Source organism: Chinchilla lanigera, unplaced genomic scaffold (assembly GCF_000276665.1).
Source record: "Chinchilla lanigera isolate Chin_1 unplaced genomic scaffold, ChiLan1.0 scaffold00017, whole genome shotgun sequence".
NCBI lineage: Eukaryota > Metazoa > Chordata > Mammalia > Rodentia > Chinchillidae > Chinchilla > Chinchilla lanigera.
This window is the reverse complement of record NW_004955418.1, coordinates 26,864,838-26,889,984: the sequence shown is the minus strand read 5'-3', so window position 1 is coordinate 26,889,984 and position 25,147 is coordinate 26,864,838. Positions and strand designations below refer to the sequence as shown.

Sequence of the window (25,147 nt, the reverse complement as noted above, 5' to 3'; positions counted from 1 at the left end):
AGGGGAGCCATGATCACACATTTGTAAACAGAAGGCAATAGCCAAGAGAAACTGCCTTTGACCAGCTATGTAAGACTAACTTGACACAGGTGTAGGTCTTGATTTCCTGATTTATCCAATGTGACATTGATCTAGATGGTCTTTACTAAAGTCCCGTTGTGATCTTAGCTTCCGGGGACTGTTGCTGAGCTTATGCCAATGCTGTAGGATAAATGCAGGCATGTGGCTAAGGGTCCTTACACCTACACACTGTGTCATGTGCTGCTAAGGGGTGCCACAGCATTTAAGAATACTTATGGTACTGCAGATCGGGAAGTCTTGTCATGCCCACCTCTTTGCTCACCCATCTACTCAACAAACATGTATTAAGCACCTTCTGTGTGCCAGGCACTACTAGCACAGCATGTTACAAAGGTGACATGAAGCACATGATATCAGCAGAAGTCCACATGCGTTGACCTGGACCAGAGGGGTACTCTCCACCCACAGAAGAAGTAGAAACTGCCTGTGATGAGTGGGAAGGATTCACTTCCGCCCGTGGTCCCGGATATACATTTTTTTTATGAAAATTCTCTGTTTACAAGTTGTTATATCTTTTGAGAAAGGTGATAATAGATTTTACTCACTAAAAAAATGGGAGCGATTTGTATTTCTGTGATTTCCTCTTGTTATATTTAAGAAAAATTTGGTTTGTCTGTGCTCACAGACTAAGAACGTTAAAAGAAAACATTGCTTAAACTTAAAAAGTATTTCTGCTTCTACGAGGAAAATAATGGTGATTTGATAATGTTTAATCTTAGAGAAATTTTCAACTGTAAAATTCAAGAAGACAGAGGAGGCAACATAAAATATTTAGTAGGACTGGAATAATGATATGGTTGTGTCAACAAATATATTTTGAAAACTTTCCCACTATGACCATGGCCCATTATGTATTTAAAAATCTGTTTTCCATGACAGTAATGAAGTGATAATCCCGATGATATTGACTGTCATGCTGGGTGCTTACTGTGCACTGGGCAGTGTACTAAGACTTTGACACATATTACTGCTTTTCAATCTCACAGTGCTTTATGGAAGGAACAGAAACTAAAGTCACCCTTATGTGTGATATAACTAGACTTGAAGAGGTTAAGTAAACTTTCCAAGGACTATGCTAAAAGATAGAGGCAGGAGAAAGATTTAAACTTATCAGAAGGTACATGTTTAAGCCCAGGTGTAGGAAGCACTGATTCTCTGATCTTGATAAGGTCAAACAGTTATGTGTTCAGTGCAACTATAATTACTTTGCCCATGCCAGAGGTCATAAACCTTCTTTGCTATCTGTAAATGCCCTCTTAAATGTTGTATTTAAAGATATATGGTCATCATCTCTGAACTTCTGCTGGCAATTCAAAGTTTCCACCAAGACTTGCAATTGAAACTGCACACAAGAAGTGTTTGAAGCTGATTCAAATATTTAGACTATTGTTCTTTTGTGTGATTTGGTGTTCTGTGTAAATCCCTTTCTACTGGTGTCAAGTTTCAAAGTAAATGAAGGTTGAGTAGGCACATCATGACATGGGAACTGTAACCCACTGGAGCATACTCCAGAAAGTGTTTCCAGGAGCTGCTTGCTGGCAGAAATGCTTGAGAACATCACTTTTCCCTACACTGAGGACAATATAAGACACATAAGCTAATGTCGTGGTTGCATATTTCTAGCAGACTGTGGACACATGAAATGTACTTTCTTGTGTAACCAAATTATTTCAACAAACACTGAAGAGAATAATGCAGTGCATGTAAGATTTTATTTAATATCTATGAGAGGTAGGGTGGTTTTCTTTTATCACTTCAGAAAAACATTTTGCACTAGAAACACTTTGCATGGGATTTACACCTGCCATTTGCTTTTCTGGCTACCTGGATCTTTCCTTTTTCTCTTTTTTCTTTCTTTCTTTCTTTCTTTCTTTCTTTCTTTCTTTCTTTCTTTCTTTCTTTCTTTCTTTCTTTCTTTCTTTCTTTCTTTCTGTCTTGCTTTCTTGCTTTCTTGCTTTCTCTTTCTTTCATAAAGCCAGATTAAGTAGTTGTGCTCCTACATCTTTACAGAATCTCCTGTAACAAAGCTGAGGGAGACCTCAGAGTAATAATTAGTTTACTCTTACACTTGAAACTCCAGAATGAATTATCAAAATGTTGAGGATCTGTATCAGAGCAGCCAAGGAGACTCTGAGGATGATATATACACTAGTCCCACAATGTCATTTATGCCTACGGATCTTAGGGTACAAAGACAGAAATTTAATAAAAAATGAAAGAATTGAGAGGTATTTTTGCAATCAAATCAGTGTTGATTACTTCTCTATGCCTGAGAGAAGTTCATACTTCTTATAAGTATAATTCAAGAATTTGAGATCCAGATGGCTAATTTTATCACCTGAATACAAATTCTTATAAAATCCTTTGAGATTTTTCAGCTTTCTTAAATTACTTCTTGGCTATGTTTAGTAAGCAAGTATTTTAACTGTGAGATAACAGCCTAGTATTTTAATAAAGTAATGAAGGTATCTGTTTGCTTGATTCTCTCCTGCGCTACATAATTTACTTTTGCATCATAAAAGCAACTGAAATCATATAAACCCTGTGGAAGCAGCTTATCTGAAGGAGTCTAAATTTTGAAAATTCATTTTGACTCTTATCACAAAGGCAAAGGGAAGAAAGTTATTGGGGAAAAGAGAATAGGTATATGGAACTATTCTAAAATAGACCCTACCTGATAGACATAACCACATAATCTTGTGACCCAAAACACATTTCAGTATTAACCTGTGCAAGCAAATATAGGCTCCATTGCTCTGTTACTGGAAAGCTCTGAGCAACTCTCCGAGGCAAGCCTACACTTTCTAAGAATGTGAATTTACAATTAAAATGAAGTGGACTATCAAGGCATTTGAAAAAACTGGACAGTGTACGCAAATCATCTGGATAATTCTGACCCCTTGTGTCAGAAACATCTTTACACTAAATTTCAACAACCAGGATGGGGATTCAGGATGAGCTCAGCAATTTTCCTCTCTGAGAAAACTTTAATCTTACTTATAGGAGTAGTTTTTTAAATGTTGGTATATTTTAAAAATAATATTTTCATACATTGGGTACAATGTATGCTAAATGGTTTATACATAATTTATAATTTAACTTGAGTATCTGCTAAGAACTTGAAACCACAGTTATACAAATCTAATGTTTATTTTACATTTCATTTAAAAATGCCATTATTCATGAATTCGGTATTACCATTGGGTCTGAACTGAGTTCTATAGCCAGAAAGTAGGATGATATTATTTCTCATCAACTCTCTCTATGTACCTTTTAGTCTTCAGAAATATCTTTGGTTCTACTAGCTACGTTAGGGAAGTAGCTGACTCAGCAGTTTGTGCCGCAAAATTTATGCTTATATAATTTCTCTTTATGGTTCAGTAGTAAAAATATAAAACTACTGGAAGCAAAAAATCCTGAAAGAGAAGTACCTAAAATATATAGACACTGACAAATTCAAAATTGTATTTAGTTGCTAGTCATATTGCATACAGGAAAATATTTCCAGCCAGGTTTGCACTACCATTCGACCTTCACACGCCATACACTTCAACAATGAACGCAGGTTTCCGTGACTACACTTTTGACCTTGACCATACAACTTTGTGTTTTATGTCTCTTAGCAAACTTAGAATGCCTCTGGTCCCCCAAACTGAGGTTATCTAAAATGAATATCCTCACATGTTTAAACTGCTCGATTCTGTAATTTGTATTTTAATTATTCAGCAGGCAAGGGCAAGAGAGAAGGCACATCTCTGAGAACAGCCTTTGTTATATTGTACAGGTCTCTCGGCTTTCTTAATGCAGGGTGTCCCCTGCAAAGCTGGACGGAAGAGAGACCTGCAACGTACTGCAGCCTCCAGTCTCGCTACAGCGCCGGGGCTGAGGATTCAGCTGAGCTCAGCAGAAATGTACAGGACCGGCATATCATCGGTCTGTAGGAGCTAAAGCTTTCGTGAAGGAGATTATAACAGGGTAAGCTCCTTCTTCCTGGGTATTGCTTGTTTGATTTTCATGTTATTTGCATTGCTTTTCCTAATGATCACACATTTACTGTAACAGAATGACCCGACAGCCTAAGTTTTACTTCCCATTTCTTTGCCCTGCTGTGCATTTCAATGAACTTCACGCCCTGCCTTTTGCTTGAAGGCAGCAGCTGCACTAAAAAGCACCAAACTCCACTGCATCAACTCACTGCAGTTGGACATTCTTAAGCCATTCAACTTTCATTGCCCCCAGGTCTTAACTCCCTGCTAATGCAAGAACTCACAAAAGCCAGGAAGAGTGTTCAGCAATGAGCAGATAGGGAAAGAAAAAGTTAACGCAGCAGGAGTAATACGAGCCCAGCGTCTCAGCTGTAAGAAACTTGAAATTAATCTGGCTTTCATTCTTACCTTGGATGTGTATGACTCTGTCCTGATTCGGAGTGTAGGTGTCCGAGTGATGGTCAGCCCAGCAGATGGAAATCAGCACCAGAAGAAGCAGCCTCCTCATCTTCACAGAGATCTTCTTCACTGTGTGGACATCACGCAGAGAGAGCCGTGAGCTCCGGAACCCTGAGGGTTGCACTGCACAACTTCTCACTGCCTTATCATCCTCCAGCGAGTCTGGACAAATGTTTAACCCGATCTGTCCAGAAAGCTACTGTAGCTCTCTGAGAGCAGAAGATGGGAGCTTTGAACAATTCCAGCTCCCTGAAGGCAGCCAGAGCCCAAATAGTGTTTAACTCTGTCTTGGCAGAACTGTAAATCCAGAAATTTCAAACACTCTAGTTTTGACACAAAGAGTGACAACAAGTTCCAGAAAGATGTGGGAAAGATACAGCCTCTTGAAAACACTAGGCTTTTACAAAATTAACCCTCTGAATTTGGAGTAAAGTTAGTAAGACAGCTCAGTGAGACATCTCTATGTGAATGGCTATCACTTCGTCTAAAAACAGTTGGCTGTGAAAGCAGGGCAGATGTAGAATAATTGCATGAAACTTAACATCAACATTCAGTTTACATGTGAGCTGGTGAGATTTGCTCACTGTGAATTGAAAAGAGAACCAAAAAAGAAAAACAGCCCAATTAAGCAGCACAGCATGTGGGTTTTGATTCACTTACATCCTGGGCACTGCTGGAGTCTACGGTGACCAGCTGAAAAGGATGGGCAAACTAGGTTAGAGGTGTGCGTGCCACCACTGCAGTCCTGCTGATTGATTTTTCATTCATTCCAACCTAAAGTGCTGATGCACCAACTTGCAGTGCCAGGTAGGGTCTCTGCAGTCAGCACAGCCAGGGCTGCAGGGATGTCCCTGCCAGCCTCACAGAGCGATTAGGCAAATAAATAGCTGAAATGAAAAGGGAGGACAGCTCTGTCCCCAGTGAGACAGACAGAGCATCCCTTGCCTGTCCTTCACCAAAGCCTGACTTGATAAAGGGGGACAAATCCCTTCTCCCCCTAAAACTTTGTCACGGGGAAGAACCAAAAAGTGATTCCAAACTGAAAACCCTACAGTCTTTCAGTGTTTGCCAGGCGACAGTTCCAGGGTAGCTTCTATGTTCCAGTGTGGGAAGCTGAGGCAAATATTAACAAGGACTTTCTTTTGCTCACAAGCCCACAGCAGGCTTAATAATGCTGGCTATTTTTAAAACTGAAATTGCCTGGTACTGGCTCCTCACACTAATTTGGTTTTTCCAGGAAAGCTTGACTATGGAATATCTATTAGAGCACCCTGAGTCTGTTCCTGGAGGGTCTTGAGAGTGAGCTGTGCTCCAGAGCCCACAGCGCTCACCCACAGAACCTCCTTAGGCAATCCTGGGGCTGCACCCACCCTGCAGTCCCTCTGTGAAAACCCACATTGCTACTATGCTTGTAGCTCCAGTCTTTCCTGTGGGCATTAATTACTTTTCATGAAGAAGACAGTGGATAAGGAAATCATGTAACTTATTTCTTCCAGGGAACCAACTATGTTACCTTTGACATTCTACTTGATTTCCTGATCTACTTTGCAGAAATTCACTGGCTGGTTCCTCTGGAGATTTTTGTAAAATGATAAATTTTGTAGCCCTTGGCTTCTGTCCAGAGGATTATTATGAATAAATATTACCTATTTTTGGCTCAGAACTCTTTTTTGGTGGTGCACAAATATAATAAAGGTAATTTTTTGAAGCGTGTTATATAATTGGGGTAATTAAATCTGCAAATATGAAATCATAAGCAAAGAGCACCAGAGGTATGATGGGCTCTGCGCTTGCTCCAGGCATCAAAGATAGGAGGAAGGTTCATTCTGAAGGAGAGAGGATTAAAAACAGCATGTGCAACTGCAGGAAATAAGGGAAGGGCTTCTCTAGGTATGGGGTCAGGTACATAAAGGAAGCATGGAATGTGCTAGAAGTTTTCACATGAATGTGGTCATTTGCAGTTTAATTTTTAGAGATGTATATTCATAAACAGAGTTGTATATCAACACTGGTGAAGTCCCCTTCATTTTTATTTTTTTCACTTAAAGTACACACAAATCTATAAATCTACTTTAATCTGGTATCATAGTATCCAATTTAGCAATGATTAAATTATTGAATTAAGGTATTAACTGCCCAGCAGCCCAATTCTGACATGCAAACATTCTGAAAGTGTGTGTGTGTGTGTGTGTGCGTGCATGTGCGTGTGTGTTTGTAGAGATGGACGCAATGATGTTGATAGTAATAATAGTAATGACAACAATAATAATAGCTCTTCCTTTTCATTGTGCTCCTCCTCTTTGCCAAGTCCTGTGATAATCATTTGCATGCAACGGGTCATGTCAGGCTTTACAACAATGTCACATATTATGGTACAATTATTTCCATTTTTCAGATTCAGATAGTTATCTTGCTGAAGGTCACATATCTAGCAAGTGGCAAAGTGTGGATTTATTCTTAAGCAAAAGCAACAGTTATTATGAGTAGTACTTGTTTTTCTGGTAGAAGTACTTAATTGTTGCTTTTTTGTTTTGTATTTTATCTAGGGGTTTTAACTTGAAACTACTACGATCTTAAAAGCTTGACTCACACGATACATGAATATAAATTTTTTCAAAAGTTTATATAGAAGAAGTCAATCAGTTGGCACTTTTCTTTTTGTCGGTGGGTATTGACTCAAAGATACTGTGCCTGTGTAGTAATTTCTAATTAATATAGAGCCATATATAAAAAAATACCACTTCTGCGTATCCCACAGGGTTATTAGCACAGTCCAGGCAGGAGAATATTTTTGCTGTCCTGGACGCATAATTTTCCCACTAATAAACATGATACTAAAAATCAAACTTAGGGATAAGATGTTCACCAGCAGTTGTTTCATAGCAGAGTGAAGCCCTTGCGGGTACAGGTACCATGAGCTGTGTCCTTGTCCCCAGTAGGAAATGACAAGTCAGACCTGGTATGTGATCATGTGAATGAACCAATCAGAGTCCCTACTTATTTGCATTTTGTCACCGTGTTGCCTCTGAATACCTAGACATGTTAGGTGAAAATTTGCAGTTGTTGATATGAGCAAAATATCAGAAATGTTGGGGAACTTCTATACAACCAGCTAGTATGACCAACCCTGAGTTACACCCTTAGTTCATCTACACCTCACCCATTGATGGGCTCCTTTGCTGCTCTGACACTGTAGCTAGCTTTACAATGAGACCAATTGAAAGGCTATATTCACGGTCAAAGACAGATGATAGGAATATGATATTAGAGCTTGGCTCTGGTGAGAATTCCATAAGTATTTGGGAGCACAGTACCCTACCAAAAATAAAAGTCTGATAGTTTAACATACTGTTATACTAATACCAAGAGTCTAATGTTAAATGACCAATTGAAATTCATTAAGCATCTAACTTAACGTGATTGCATGAGGTAATGGGGAAATAAAGCCAAGCAGAAGGGAAGCATGCTACTTCCTGTGTCTTGAGAGCAACGTTACATATTTCTTAAGCTACTATCACATGCTGGGTGCTGTCCTTGAAGTTTCACTTACTTGTGATCTCTCAGAAGCAGACTGAAGTACGAACGGCTGGTATCCACATATTTTTATTTTCAAAAATGGGATTTCCAAGTGGTGCATACTTATCATGCACAGCGAGCCGCTGGAAGTCCCTGAGATCTGACTGACAGTCTGCACTCTGACCACCATTACATCTCTTTGAAGGTGGGACACGCACTGGAACGTGTATTGTGATCCTGTCTCCTTGGGTCACGGCAGAGTCCCAGTAGCCCATGGAGCCTAAATGCATGCCCAGAGCCCAGAGTTGCACCTTGCCCTAGAAGAAGGATGATGGGAAATCCAGACTGGGACCCAGCATGAAAAGTGACAAAAGAAGTCGGGTCTGAGAGGTGTTTCACACTTCTTACTCATTTCTATGTTTTGTTCTGTGAAACGATGTGAAAACTTACCTTTCCCTCCACTGAGGAAATAAACCAAGCTTCCACTTAGCATATGGAGTTTGGTTTTCAAATTCTGAAAATCAGTACAAAAATGCTAGAAACTAAAAGAGGAAAAAAAAAAAACCATAGTATTTTGTTGAACAGAATGATTTTAAGATAAAGTGACCTGGCTCCTCCATGGCATCTATCAGTCTGCTCTCGTCAGATGCAGCAGGTGACCAGTGTTTTCTAAATGCTGGTCAGTGGTACAGTGTTACAACACAAATAAATAAAAGAGGGTGCGTGGAAGTGTTAAATTAATTTACTTTAAAATATTGTTCTTTCTTCTGAAGTAATCTCTTTCATATTCCTGTGATTAAAATGGGCTGTGTTTCATAAAATTCTAAATTTTAGACTTTTTGAAATACAGATTGTTTTATCCTTACTATGTCACCTAACCAAAAAAACCATAAAGAAATAAAGAGGAAAAATTTTTATATTAATTTCTGATTTGCTCTGCTAGTGACAGATTTTTTTGTTCTGTTCTGGTGCTGTGGGATGTTTAGAAGTCAGAACATAGGCCTAAATGATGTCTAACAAACTCAGACTAGTGATGCAGTTTAATTCTTTTATGTAAGGAGGAACAATTGGATATGTTGATAAGAGTAATAGTAAGATTGTTACCTAAGTTTCAAGATGTACTACGTACAATGGGGCAGAAAGCAGAATGGACTGGAAATGCTTGGCAGGAACCATTAGTAGTGTTGATAAGGTTAATAGTAAGATTTTTTACCAAAGTCTTAAGATATACTTTATATAATAGGGCACAACACAGAACTGCTTGGAACACCTAGCAGGAACAATTGGTTATGTTGATAAGGTTTTTACCTAAGACTCAAGGTATGCTACCTACAATGGGTTAGACCATAGTATGGGTGGAAGTACACCTAAAGCTCAGAAGAAAAGCTAGACAGGTAGCCAGACAAAGAAAACTTTGCTCAAGTGTGCAACCATAACTCTCCTCAGAGTGTGCGTGTGTAAGCCGCAGGTGAACACAGCCACTCCCCATGGACTTACACAGCAGGGTGATGCCAGGGCAGGAGCCACTTCCCTGAGGTCCTGAGTGAGATTCCCTACTGCAGACCTCCTAGTCTGGCCAAGGCCAGTCTCTTATTTATGTGTCCTTAATAGAGTCCTTTGGGAACGGGGTAAACTGGACAAAGTCAGAGACCAGGAAGGAAAAACTATGAGTTGTACTCCAGGTCTCATAATAAGTATACCAGGTCCCCTTCCTTCACCTGAAAATTAGGAACAATGGCAACAACTTCATGCTTGAGAAATGTTCTTGGAAAAGCATGAATAACTATGAAGGCCAAGCTATTTTTAACAAATTGGTTTGGCCTTCCTCAAATTTGAATAAGATTCACAGGTAAACCCATGTCTATCATCATGCATTAAACTAAAGTGAAAATGAGTCAAAGATTTAAATATTAAAGCAGAAACACTAAATCTACTGGAAGAGAAAGTAGGTTGAAATTGTGAGGTCGTAGGGGTAGGCATAGTCTTCATGAACAAAGCCCAAACTGCATGGGAAACACTTCAAAGAATCAACAACTGGGATCTCATCCTATTAAAAAGCTTTTGTACTTCAAAAGAAATCACCAATAGAGCAAAAAAGACAACACACAGAGTGGGAAAATATTTTAGCTAATTGTCCCTCAGAGAAAGGACTTGTATCTAGAACATATAAAGAATTGAAAAAACTCAGGAACCCCCCCCCTCAAATTCAAAGACCCAGTCCAAAAAAGGGCATCTGAGATAAATATACACTTCTCAGATGAAAAAACACAAAGGGCAAATAAGTACATGAAAAAATGTTCAACATCACTGGTCATTCGAGAGATGCAAATTTAAACAACCCTGAGATTCCTTCTCACCCCAGTAAGAATGGCTACCATCAAGAAATCAACCAATAACAAATGCTGGAGGGGCTGTGGGGAAAAAGAAGCTCTTCTCCACTGTTGCTGGCAATGTAGACTGGTGCAACCACTTTGGAACTAAGTCTAGAGATTCCTCAAAAGTTTAGGATTAGAGGTACCATTTAACCCAGCCATTCCCCTTCTGGGTATTTTCCCAGAAGAATTACAAACATCACACCGCAGCGATATATGTGCACCCATGTTTATAACAGCACAATTCTTCATAGCAAAATCTTGGAAATAACCCAAATGCCCATCCACAGAAGAGTGGATAAGAAAAATGTGTTATTTTTATACAATGCAATATTGCTAAGCTATAAACAAAGATAAACTTGAGCTTTTTATAGGTACATGGATGCAACTACAGACTGTACTCATAAGTGAAATAAATAAGAACCATGTGTGTAAATACTGTATTGTCTCCCTAGTGTAAGAACCTGAAAGAGCAAATAAAATCTGAAAGGTACACTAGATATTATAAAAGTGAGAGAAGCCGCTCAGAAGGAAAGAACAACTGGGATGAGGGAAAGGAGAAAAGAAAGAAAGGGAATATAGACAGATGATATAGATATAAATATAGAGATTAGATATAGATATAGATATAGATAGATATACACACACAGGATAGTTAAGATAATTGTACTACTAATTTCTATTGGTTTATTGAAAGGAAGAGTTCATGCTTAGTTGTTTGATCAGTCTTGCATGCCTGTGTCTGATAATCTGAGCAACTGCTTTGAAGATAACAATAAGTAATACAACAGCCATTGTTGATTTCCTGTCATCTTGTTTGGAAATTTGCATTGTTTTTATATTATTTTGCTTTTTCTTTGTTTTTGTTATTTTATTTTTGTTCTTTTCTCTTTAAAATAAAAAATAAAAATAAAGAAAGATTCACAGGTAAAGATGTAAGAAAACTAACACAGGAATGAGACCTCTATGTTGGAGGCAAGAGGGGACTCCTGTAAGGCCTCCGTTTGGAATGAGCTCAGGGATCAGATCAGTGTAGGAGCAGAAACAACAGCAGCTGGAATCTGGCCAGTGCACTTTCTTGGCCCCATCCCAAATACAGGGACTCAGAAGCCTATGGGTGGGGTGGGGTCAGTGTTGAACAAGACTTTAATGCTTGGTTCATTTTAAGACCACCAGGCAGGACTGAGCTTCTGAAGATCCCCTAATCCCTGGAAATAATGCCGTGACTATATTCATCTTTTCCTTATTTTTGTTTTTTTCTAAAATGCACATGCTTTTTTAAAATAAAAATATTACCTTAAAACACTGGAGAGAGGGATGCAGATTTCTTTTCAGCAGATGGATGAGGCCCCCTCTCTGTACAAACTGTTAATATTACGACATTTATAGACGTTAAGGTAAAATGTATCATTTATTTGGAAAGTGTCCCACCTAAAAAGTTACCATTGAAATTATAATAGGCCGTAAAAAGAAAAATTTCCTTGATTTGTTCTCTGTAAGTTTGGTACAGCTGTATTTTATGAAGACCAACTCAGAAACTTCTAAATCTCCACTCTGGACTTGGGACACTTTGAGCACATGCTGGTAACATGGCTTTCTCAGAGCATCAAGCTGGGCCCCCGGGTCCTCTCTGATGCCCACAGCTGCCCTTACAGGTTCATTATCATGGCGTAGAAAATGGGAAGCAATGGAGAGGAAAACAGAAATGGCATGGTATGAAGAGAAGAGAAATAAAGAGAAGAAGCCATGTTAAAACAAGAAGGAGTGAAATAAATGAATAATAAAGGCTGAATGTTTGGTACATTTTCTCTAAATTTTAGGAAATAAAGTGCCACAAAAAAATAAATACTGATCCACAGTTCCCAGATTTAACAACTAACTTCTAAACATGTCATCTCTGAGAACAAGATTTGTTGGCTAGCCTAACACCAAGTTTTCCATGCAAATGGCCCGGCAGGGTCAGGAGAAATAGGATGTGGGGACAGAAACAGAAGTGCGCTGGGCACAGGTGGATTTTCTAACTTTTTACTTGAGCATTGTTCACAAACATGTATAAGTAAGAAGGACACATGTTGTAATGTAATATTTATTGGACCTGTCAATGCCTGAAGTTTTGCCAAGGAATCCCTAGATAGATCTTAGCCACATACATAGAAACTGCTTAGGTTTAGAGCAAATCACTCTAAAATGTACAGTTTATTGATTATCACTTAGGTTATGAAGTTTCCACAATTTAGTTGGGGTTTCTTTTCTTTTCCCTTGGTTTTTTTTTTCTGGTACCAGGAATTGAACTCATGACCTTGTGCTTGCTAGGCGAGCACTGTGCCGCTGAGCTAAATCCCCAGCCCCTAGTTGGGGTTTCTTTACTTTCCTTTCTAATATAAAATTTCTTGATCTCAAGGAGTCATGAGTTTGTAACACAAAAATATCAAAGGCTGAGTCTGGGAGTCTCAATGACATTTTGCAGTTTTAAATTTATGCTTCATTGCTCTTTCTTTTCCTCCTATATGTTTGAATTGAACACATTTCATCCCGTTTTCCCTCTAACTTTCATTTTCTATCCTTCATCTTACGTTTCATTTTATACTTCCATTTCTTCACTTTTCACGTCCGAATTTTATCCATCTACTCTTTTCCTCTATATTTTATTATATTAATTAAATTCTTGGACGGTTGGCACAGTAGCAGACTTACTTATCATCCAAGTTCCAGCCACAACACAAACAGGAGAACTCCTATGACCATATAGGGAAACAACAGCGTGTAACTGAGGCTGTCTTGGGGAGATGGTATGAGAATAATGAGGAAAAGGCAAAATTTAGTTTCATTCTTTGCTCTTGGTTTATGATCTAGGAAGCAGCCATTCAGCTGACTCAGGGTAAATGCTTGTACTGAGATGATCTCAAAAGTCAGAGTCTTGCATTCATTGTGATTCAGTTTTTTTCTTAGGTTTCAGGCCCTCCATTCCTCTTCTATTGCATTTTAAGACTGTCCTCTTCAGCAAATAAATTTACTGATTTTTAAGGGGATAGCATTAATAATGCTTTTGTAAACAGCAATTCAATTCACTGGCTGGTTTTGACTGCCGTGTTCCGAGCTTTCCCTTGGAAAATATTGACAGAGCTTGGTCAAATACAGCGATGCTTGACTTAATCTCAGTGTGCTGCTTATGCTGTGAATCAGCACATTTGAGCCCGCTTTGGACAAGCCTGGAGCCAGCAAGTGAATCCAGCCCACAGCCTGCTTGCCCTGGTGGGTCACACTGAGTGAAGAGGCAGTGTCTCTGGTCACACATAAAATAATATAGTTCATAGGAATAAATAACAAAATTTCCTTTTTTATAGGTTTTAGTACAGCTCATGCAGGTCCAATAGGCAGGCTACAAGTTGGACAGTACTTCTGGGGGTTAAGCTTCACCCAACTCAATTGTTTAGAATGAATCTGCTGGAGTTTACTTGTCTATTGATTTTGAAAAACAAATATAAGAGGTATACCTTATTAAAAATCACCAATTGCATTTGGTGTTTATAGCACTCAAACTTACAACTTTTATGGAACTTAGGAAAATAGTTAATATGTATAGTGATAAGTGTGGGGTTTTATCCTGAGTTTGGAGATGAGATTTACAAACATAATAAACATGATCTTGTACACTTATTTTATACCTTACTCTGCTCAGTTCTTCACCACTGTGAAAAGAGTAGAACTTATAAGTTATGTCTCTAAAAGCTTGTAATACGTCCTCTGCACCAGGAATCTTTTTTTTGGTTTTTCTCTGGTACCGGGAACCGAACTCACAACCTTGCGCTTGCCAGGCAGGCGCTTTTGCCGCTGAGCTAAATCCCCAGCCCCCAGGAATCTTTTGACATGGTAGAGTACCGGTAGACAAATAGTTGTCAAAATCGAATCATATGACAGAAAGGACATAAGTCATTGCAACTAAATTAAAATGGACTTACTTTCATTGTGTGTTCTTAATGAATTTTGCATGCTATTGTGCAATAAATGACAAGAGTGAGATTCCATATGTACACAGAAATATCTCACAGAAATACCACTCCATTCTGTCACATCATGCTCAGGTTAGCTTTTTACTCTTGTGACAAATACCTGAGGAAAGCCACTTAAAGGAGGAAAGATTTCTCATGGCTCCTGGTTTCACAGGGTTCAGTCCATGGCTGGCTGGCTCCATTGCTTTAAGCTGGAAGTGAGTGAGAACATTATGGTAGAGAAGAGTAGAGGAGAAAAGATGCTCAGCTCATGGCAGCCAGGAAGCAGAGAGGGTGAGAAAGAGCCAGACAGGGAGAGGCTGGTGACAAGGTCATATCCTCATGCTCATATTCCCATGACCCATCCACTTCATTTCCATAGGTCTCACCTTGTAGTTCTTCATCACCTCCCAATGATGCCTCCAAATTATAAACCCATCAAGGGATTCACCCACGGAAGTTACAGCTCTGACAACCCAATCATGATCTAATCATATTCTGAAAGCCCCACCTCTGAGCATGTGATGCTTTTGGGGGGACCTTTCAGATATAAACCATGACAACACTTGGAATGTCTTTTCCTTATGCATCAACATGAGCATTAACAAGACTTTTGTCCCAGTCATGCACAGAACACTCTAGACTTGTTCTCCATATAGTCCAGTATCACAGGTCTAACCCTAATGGATAATCTATAATCTATTGGAGAAAAGTCTTTTTCTTAAATACTATTTAAATACTACTCATATCTGCAGACACTCTCATTATTTACTTAAAATTTTCCACTTTCTCAGATTTTCCAACATTCAAAAGGCATGTCTTCTATCATTAATAATCTGTCCCTCAACCAGACAGCTTTTACTAGGTTAAGTTAATAAACACATGCTAAAATTTATTTCGACAATATTGTTGATACCAAGAGGAAATAAACTTGTATTTATCTGGAAGGACTCACTTATTTTTCCCTTAGAAATCTTAATTTTACTATAGAGCATTAAAAAATAGGGAATAACCAACCTGAATATTACCTTTGTGATGCTATCACAAATGTACACTATATAGGATACAAAAGAAAATTACATGTTCTGTCATCACACATAAAGAAAATAATCAAAAGTCAAATCACTTGAGGAACAATTTTTAAAAGACTATTAAATCTATTAGGATACACATTAGTAATGCTGTTACTTCTCAGCCTAACTCATAATTCCCCTATAGTTTAACATGCTAGATATCATGTCACTACCATGGTATACTGGTGCTTCTATGATAATGATCAGATTATGGGGAAAAGCCCACATACTAGAAGGAATTTTGAAAAAATGAAAATTTCACTAACATATTCTTTGTTTTTATCCTAGAATAATTTTTTTTTCAAATACAAACAAGAAAAGCAAATATCTTTGTTTCTGAAACATTCTAAAAGGATTTTGGGAATTATTAAGAACTCCAATTGCTTTCTCAGTGATTCTTAACTATCAAATATAAATTCCAAAATAAGTAAAGAAAATAAAATGAAACATCTTCTATTTTAAATTATTCTTTTACAACACATTCAAAACATGGAAAATCACTCTCTCCTTGATACTATAGTATTCACATACAAATAAAATCAAGAAGTATTAGGATTGTTTTCAAATGTAATTTAAATAAAAATGAGCTTAGAGTTAGCACATAGGCACACAACTAAATGAATAGAAACCTCTCAGTTATACGTTTGATCCTCACAAACAAAAGTTTTTAAAATAAAAATTTTAGCAGCAGATTTTATGTGGATGGAAAGTTGATCATAACATCACTTTCAACTACGTTACTTTTGAGAGTTCTTTGAGCTGAGCTACAAAACAATATTTCAGGGTTCCATTACATTTCACAATTTTAACATCTCTTTAAGACCTAAAAATTCAACAGCTGCTAGTTAAACATTTCACTAGCACTGGGTCTAAAAATAAAGCCGTAGATCATCTGCAAGACAGTTTTGGTGTCTTCACAGATGCAGTAGCAGCAGGCTTTCCATATAATGCAAAATCCAACCCTGAGTTCACCATTTGAGCATGGCGCCTACCTCCAAACTCACTGAGAGACAACATTAATCAGGCAACTCATATATATAAGACACTGACCAAGTTCTGAGAAGACATAGAAAGATTAAAAATATATATGTCAGTTCTTATTTTTGACTATATACCCTTAAACATTTTATGATCAATGATTTACTGAGATATCTGATGATACTAAGTCATAATAAAAACAAAGATCTATTAAAGTAATTATCCTTAGCTGCAGAAATATCTTTCTCTTGTCGCTTGATTCAATCTTCATGTCTTTGGCTGCGACTTTTAAGAATCCCTCAAAAGACTGAATGCAAGCTCACCCTTGATCCACACCCTATGTCTAAGCACTGCCTCATCAGGCCTCAGGTCATTGGTCTATGAGCAGCAAAGCCCGTTCCAGTCAAATCAGCTGTGACTACACAACACAAGACCAGAAAAATACATTAGTCTCCAATTATCATGGTGAATAGTGACAGATAAGCTTTTGGGATCAAGATGTAGTTCAGGAATTCATCTTTATTGATCTTTGAAAGTGATAATCTCTAAAAACTAAATAATTCTCATTTACAACTTTTTGAGCTGAGGAAGTTTTTCATCTGAAAACCAAGTCCATTTAACCAACTTTAGAACTGAAACCTAGTCAGATAGAACAGCCTGTTCCAGGTTGCAAAACAATCTATATAATCTTTAACTTTCTTTTATAAAAAGCAATGCCATTAAAATTTATATAAATATGATTTGACAGATTCTACAGAACAACCTTCCATACATTTATGTGGCTTACCATCAACTCAGAACTAAATAATCATATGTGAGTGTGATAATGATAATGATACGGGCAATATTGTCAAAAGAAGTAGGGAAGTTAGATATAACTAAGTCTCCAAGGGTCTTTAATATCCTAAATACTGCGAAGTTACCAGTCACACCATCTCTCAGGCCCTCTCTTCCAACTTAGCTTCCCATCCATTGGCATTTCCAATACAGAGTTCCATTCCACACTTGACCTTGGCTCTGTGCCACATCATGGAGCATCTCAAGGTCATACCAGAGAGCCAGAGTGCAGAGGTGAGAGAGAACCCGGGTGGTGCTAATGACATTAAAAAAGGAAAGAGAAGTCACCGAAAACTAATCTTTTATCTTCCTTAATTATCCTAGCAAACAGCAGTTACTCCAATACTATTCCATGAAAGACTCAAATTTTCATCAATTCTGGGAAAGGACAGCTGAGCATATACTGCATACTAATGACCTTTGAGTAATGTTCCATACCCTGTTAACTTTAGCAACTGTATAGATATACTATTTAGATGACCAAATGTAACTCTGAAAATACTGTACCTACAAAGTCAAGAGAAATGATAACACTGTAGAATCCTTCAAATTCAAACTGCTATCAAAACCTGCAGGAAAGCTTCATATGCACAGCTGTCAGTCATCACCCTCGGAGATAGAAAACAACCCTGCAGTGACTGAGAGAATACTAAAGAGATAAATGTCATGGGAAATACAATGGAGTAGCTGACTCAAAGGTTAACTTCTAAAAATGTGCTCTCAGCAGGCAATTGTTTAAAAAATAAAATCCCTATTGCTCAGAAACGAACAGAAAAGTGAACAAGGAAGAGGAGGAGCAGGAGGAGGTCAAGGAGGAAGGTAGCAGCAGTTGCGTGAAAAGTAACAACTGAAAAGAGAGGAGCAGTGTTCTTAATGGAATCTGAGGAAGGAAACCAGCAGCACAACCTCTGGAAACAGGAGAGATGACCTCAACCATAGAAATGGAGAAATTAGAAACACAAAAAAGCCCATCAGTTAGGCTGAGTAAACAAAATGAGCTGACCAAGCAGGGGAATCTCAGCCTTACAGATCTCAATGGCTCCTAAGTTATATTCCGCATCTTATGAAATGACAGCTTCAGTAATTATCTAGTGAGCAACATTTTTATATCAAATGTAGTGGATTGACAACAGGTGGTCACTTAGTAAGTGTGGTGCTGGGTGTGGGAGGCCAACCTGAAGACTGTTGCTAGCAGCATAAGAGGCAGAACTGGAGAAGAAGTTAGGCTGTTGGAAACTGAGGAAGGCTGTTGGAAGCTTCTGAGAAGCTGCAAGGAGCTGTTGGTTCTCTTGGAGGAGCTCATCATGCTGGCTTTCCTGATGAACTTCACTGTTTTCATCCTCCAAGGAGCTCGGGACTTTGTTGTTGCTGAGAATGTCTTCAGTTCCCTTTGGGGGAGCTCTTGTCCTCACTCTGAGCATCGCTTCCTGGCTCCAGTGCAGATCCCTCAGTCTGCTAGCACAGATCCTTCATCCTGCTGGCACAGGCTTTCTAGCTTCCACCACTGACCTTTGGGCCTTCCCAGTGCAGATCCATGAAACAGGCCTGCATGAGATATTGTTATGGGCTCTGGACCTCTGGTTGGATTCATGGGAGACATTGTTTTGGGCTCTAGGTCTTCAGCTAGACTCATGCAGGACATTTCCATGGGATCCAGGCCCTTGGCTGGATTCTCTGATCTTTAGTGTGGGAATAGATTTCCCATATTCTTTCGTATATGATTCTTTGGGTGACTATCGTAAATAATCTTATAAACTATGCATCCTATATTATATTGTTCCCCTTGCAATATCCCCAAACTATGACGTCAAGCAAATAGAAACAAGGCTCACTTTGGGATCCCAAGCACTTACCCTCAAGAGAGACAGCAGGCCAAGGTAAGAGCACAGCAAGGTGCACACAGGAGTGCACTAGGGACAGGAGGGACTCCCCAGCCTGCCACAGGGCGGTACCCCAGGGCTGCAATGCAGTGGCCTTGCCAGGCACCTAGTCCCCTCCAGCAGGACAGGATGGGCACCTAAACCCCTCTGGCAGGGCTTTCATGAGGACAGTTACTTGGCTGCCTCTTGGGCTCAAGAAGGAGACAGAGAAGGAACGGACACTGATGCCTCATTCCTCATAAGACTCAGAGAATTTTTTGGTAAACAGGCTCAGTTATAAATATATACCTGTGTGCCCAGTACAAAGAGAGATTTTCTTAGTTGTGTCTTATATGGTCTGGGTACTAAGAAAGAAGCATGTACATTACAGTTTTTAAATATTTCCAATTTTTTACCATAGGAAAACAATTCCAAAATGTCATGACTTAAACCTTAGTTAGTGAATTCTCACTCCCTCTTTGGTAAAGCCAGGTTAAGGTAATGATTGTTATAAATAAATTCAATGATTGGTACAATCCTGAAGCATCAGAAATGGAATACATTTACACACTTGGTTGTATCTAAAGACTGTCAAACCACACACTTTAATGTGGATACAGGAATGCTTTCTGGGATTTGACAGATGCAGCCCACACTAGGTGTGTGTAACTCCTCACTATGCTCTGTGCACATAGTAGGAACTCAGGGAGCCTCAGGTGGGGCTACTGGCTTTGCAGGATATAGAGCACACCCCAGTGTTCAATAATGCACAACGTGTACAACCACACTCTGTAGCATTTAGGTATTAGTCAGACCCTACACACATACATGAGCAAATAGATACACACCTTCCTTATTGAACCAAGATCTCATTTCACAGGTATGGCTGAAGCAATTGCATATTTTCCAAATGATGTGGGCACCTAAAAATGCTTGATTCAATGCTAATGTTCAAAAACAAAACACACCCTAAACACAAGGATCATATTTTCTTAGTCCTTATACTCCTGGCATCTAGGGAGTTTTCAGGCAGCGGTGGATGAATGAATATGAAAAGAATGGCATTTCTGCGGTTTGAAGCACAGCTAGATATGAGGCTGCACAGGAGTAAATTGGATTGACTAAAATAGTTACTACAGTAACTCATTATTCCTTTCTTTGGACCAACTGGCGTGACCCTTAATAGCCTTCTCAATGTCTCAACCTGTCCTGGGAAATCTGCCAAAGTTTGGTGCTTATTTGAAAAGAATAATCTACTTTGATAAAAAAGGACTATTTTTTTGGCCCAATGTATATGACTATGCTTACTGGCAAGAACTTCCACACATGTTTTTGCAGACCATTGTAGGAGAGCACGGAACATATGAAATTGTAAGGCAAGTGCAGGGCTATGGCACTGTGAACCTTGCCTACATCCTGTGCCAATCCCAGCCATGAGACTGACAGGACAGTCTCACTCTGACAGAGAAGAAACGCGGTGCAAGCCATCAAAGGCTTAGCATACGTGGGACTGGTGTTTGTCATCACCACTCCTATTTCGTTTCTCTACCTGGTACAAGGCAGAGTGTGAAATTGTAATGCCACAGTCTCCGAAAAGAAGAAAGAGAGAAAGAAGAAAAAATGAAAGAAATTCAAGATCAAATCATCTCCTCCTACAAGCTGCTTTAAATTTCGCCTAGGAATTGCACCCTTTGATCTACTCCTTGCAAAGTTCTTTTCCCTCTGTCACCAACAGGAAAAGTTATGCCAGGTGAAGCCCAGAGGTGACTATTGCTAGCGGTGAAAAGGTAGAAGAGGGAATGGTACCAGCCTGTCAGATATAGTGGTGTCTAGGGCACTCTCTGAGCTCTGCTGGACCTCTTCTGCCTGGGTAGTAGGAACTTTCCTTGGCTCACAGTGAAATCTATATAGTTCTCAGCTGAGTGGGTAACCGTCATAACGCCAAGAAAGTCAGAAGGCTTAATGCGTTGGACTTCAAATGGCAAATTCTAGCTATGAGCTAATTCAATGGCAACCATGCCATCTCTTTATTGTCCTAATGTTGATAAAAATGGAATAAACCAATACAGACTCAGAGGTGTACATGTGCCCTGTCCTCTGTACTCCCCCCTCTACATTGTGGTGCCCTCTTGGAGGCAGTGAGTGAGGGGACTGGGGAAGGCTTCTGGACCAAAGCTCTCCTGGGTACAGATGGGAAGCAGAGAGTGCAGCAGGTGGGCTGCAGGGTGATGAAAACAAAAGAAGGTCGTTTCAGTGTCAGCCAGTGGAAGAAGAGAAGGTTTAGTCCCTCTGCACCTGGGAGGGTGTGTTGTTATGTTCATCCCTGAATATCAAGGGAAGAATTTCATAAAAATGCTGTTGCTAAAAGAGAGAAGAATGAAGACATTAGGAGGTGAAGCTGGCTATTTGAAAGTTAAGGTGATAGGGACTTTGGGATGTGAATCAAAAGGAAGTAAACTTGAAAATTATGACATATGTACAAGAAAACAAGAACATCTGGTGGTTACAAAGGAAGAGAGGAAAAGAAAATTATTTCATCTGAATCATTAACGTTAGCACTGGTCTAGTCAAAATCAATTTTATGAAACCGCACAAAATGGCAAATATTCCCTCCGTATGCAATGAATGGGCTACGGCTACACCTGCTACCTCTTTTGCAGAGAAAAACCACGCAGCACCCCCTCTTCCCAGTTAGGAAGCTTTTGACCACAATTTGCATTTCTGAGTGATGGGGCAGCAAGGTCTTTTCAAAATAACTGTCTCAGCAAGAGCATAAATTCCCATTTAGCTGCATGCATAAACAGAAGAAATAGATATTTGCTGGCATCAAATTCGAAGCATTCATTCAATATTTTAGGAAGTACATAAGATGTGATCCATGTTCCCAAGGACCTCCCACCACCATGAAACCCTGCTATCCACGGCCTTCTTGCATTGCCATGCATCCCGTGTGCACAGATGCTGAAATGATTACTTGGCTTTGTGCACTGCAGTGCAGCTGCTCGGATCAGGATCAGCAAAATGTCCACACTGCGTTATAGCTGGAAAATAGTTATTTCGCCTGTCGCATCTATCAATTTTAACATTTGGTGTATGCTACACTTGACTTTGTATAATAAAATAGAAAGCATGAAGAGGATTAGTTATTCTTTCAATTTTTTCTGTTTGGTGTTAGAATATCTAAATTTTAGAAATACCTTTATATAGAGCAGTATATTATTGTCCACCTCCTGAAACATCAGGAGGAAGTTCTTACCCCTTTGGTTTTCATTTTTATTTTTATTATTCCACGTTTGCAGTGCAGGATGGTCACGGGCATCGTGGGGAGTTGGTGTGTGTGCTTATCACGTCTTCATTTGTTTTCATCCTTTTCTCTTCCTGTTCATCTCTTGGTTCCCTTGCCTTTTGTAAAAGATCTATCTCTCTGTTTCTATTTCCTAACTTTTATTTTGCTGTTTATATTTTGGGTTTCTTATATATGAGAAACCATGTGATATTACAGCCTTGTGTCTGATCTATTTCAGTTAGTGCTCTGGTCTCAAGATACATCCATTGGCCTTTGTTTTTTTTTGTATGGGGAACTGAACTCAGGACCTCTCACTTGCCAGGCAGGCTCTGTGCCACTGAGCCATATCCCCGGCCCTGCATTTTTTTTCTTACAGTATAAACCTAGCATAGACAAGAATTTTGACGTAACAAAGTGGGCTGTGCAGGATGAAGTAGCTTTACATGTATGTGCTCCTTCCCACTGCCTTTCTTCCACTCTCCTACTTTTTCTCTTCAGCACACTCTGGTGTCTGGGACATTCAAGTTACTCCGGAGCTACTCATCTACTCTTCTAGTCCATCTGCAGGTCCACGGTCTTGATCCAGGTGCATTCTCCCTTCAAAACTTGAGTGCTGGCTGAGGAAGCCAGGTGCTCCTTGTCTTTAGGCTTCTGATGATCCCTGGTTGTCTAGTAATGCATTTGATTCAAAGGGCTGTCTCCAGAGTGGACGCCTGAGCAGTGGAAGAGGTGGCCTGCCCAAGGAGTCTTCCTGCGATCACAGATTATGCCCTCCACCCTGGCCGCCTCGCAGAAGGCCCCACTGCCTTCTCCGCCGCGGCAGCCTCGCTCCTGCTGCTCCTGCTGAGTTTTCTTCCCAAGTCCGCTTTTCAGGACTCACAATGGATCTGGCCTGAGCTCCCTGGCGCAGCCCCACTTCATGAAAACCTCATTCTCCCTTGAAAAATGAAGCTGTTTTAAGGTGCTAGGGTAATTGCCAAATCAAATGCTCTCCAACAATTAAACGCACATGAAAAGCAAATGGATGCTGACCTCTTTTGTAGGAACTCTCAATTTTGGATGATTTCCTGGGCTCGTACTTGCCAAAAGCAGTTTGGAGCCCTTTAAAAAAAAAAAAAAAAAAAAACTTTTACAAGTGGGTATTTGAGGAAAGCTTATTTAAGTGAGAGACATTAATATAGACTGAGAAGATTGTAAAAGTAGAAAATATGCATTCAAGGCAATGGTGTGCAGAGAAGAAAATGTCTACCATCCTCTACCTGTCTATGTACAGTGAGGTACGGTGACTAATTCCAGTAATGAAACGGTAAACAAAGACAACTAAGCTGGAGGCCAACAGTATCCTTTCGCCAACCAATGCCCATTTGGCCCATATCTGAGGAGGCTGAGCAGCACAGCAGGGAACTGAAGTCCTGTGTTCAAGCTTCAGCACAATTTTCAGTCCAGGCATTTTATTCACACAGCCAAAAATGCCAGTTAAAATGATCTTGCCTCCGGGATTTGCAAGGTCTACAGCATATGCTACCTTCTTTAAATGTGTTCAGCCTACCACTCGATCCAGTTTAATTATTAGATCCTTGTTTGTAGGAGACTTTTTTCTTTTCTTTAATGAAAAGTTAATTTAATTGTCCTTCCTATTTGGAAGGAGTGGGTGGGAGGGATAGGGCCAGTAGATTTAGCCAAGACCAAAAGTGAACATTTCGAGCACCCAAATGGTGACTGTTTGCTTGTGCTGGTGTTAGGTGCATACATCCAAGGTGGTAATGAAAACCCTGGTCATGGGCACTGGAGGAGTAAAGTCTAAGACTGCCAGCTTGTCCTGTGGTTCCCTGTAGTACATAGTCCTCAAACGAACTTTTTTCCAGGGTAATAAAAGCCATCATAACTGATACACAGTTCTTTTCAGTGCAAAGAGAAGAAAAGTAAAAGGTTAAAGGGAATCTTCAAGGGAATGAAGCAATCAACTTGAACTACTTTAGCATTCTGCCTCAGCAGGGCCAGTGGGGTGATAACATCAAGAGAATGCACAAGGGAGATTTCAGGCTGAAAGTCAGATAAAACATGCGGACTGTGGTAATTGGTGACCAGATTTCTCAGTTTTCTCACAAATGGAATTTTTTATTCTCTGTATAACTCCAAATATTTTAATGTATTATATAGAGTGTATTATAATGTATTATATATGCCTCTTCCTTCCTACCTTCCTTCTTTCCTTCCCTCCTTCCTTCCTTCCTTTCTTCCTTCCCTTCCCTTCCCTTCCCTTCCCTTCCCTTCCCTTCCCTTCCCTTCCGTTCCCTCCTTCCTTTCCCTTCCCTTCCTCTCTCTTTCTCTGTCCCTCTCTAGTTCCCCTCTCCTCTTTCTTCCTGTCTCCCTCTCTCTCTTTTCTCTTCTTTCTGGTACAGAGGAATGAACCCCAGGGCTTCATAAATGCTAGCAGGTACTCTACCACCGAGCAACACCCATGTCCATACATTGATTTTAGTGCACGTATGTACCTGTATGTACATATAAGCGTAAATGAATCAGGGTAGTCACTGCTATGTTTTGGACAATGTCTCCTCATGTGCATGTGTTACAGGGCTGGTCTCTAGGGTGGAGTTATGGCAGGGTGCTCTTGACCTTCAGGAGGTAGAGCTTAATGAGAGCTTCCATTAGGTCAGTCATGGTGAACCTTTTAGAGACCAAGTGCCAAACTCCAACCAAAACCCACT

The 25,147-nt window shown here is 39.7% G+C and overlaps 1 protein-coding gene across 3 annotated transcripts in view; it reads right to left on the bottom strand.

The window, feature by feature from the left end:
• Hapln1 (hyaluronan and proteoglycan link protein 1) overlaps positions 1 to 25,147 on the bottom strand; it is a 63,850-nt gene that overhangs the window by 22,167 nt on the left and 16,536 nt on the right. For 2 of the 3 annotated variants that reach the window (XM_013513072.1, XM_005382303.2), the window contains 2 exons: positions 23,469 to 23,537; positions 4,476 to 4,595 (listed from right to left, as the gene is read on the bottom strand). In XM_013513072.1, the coding sequence (XP_013368526.1) occupies positions 4,476 to 4,575 (100 nt within the window). In that variant the 5' untranslated portion in view covers positions 4,576 to 4,595; positions 23,469 to 23,537. Of the gene's footprint in view, positions 1 to 4,475; positions 4,596 to 23,468; positions 23,538 to 25,147 lie in introns of those variants that run through there. The other variant, XM_005382302.2, reaches the window with a different exon arrangement.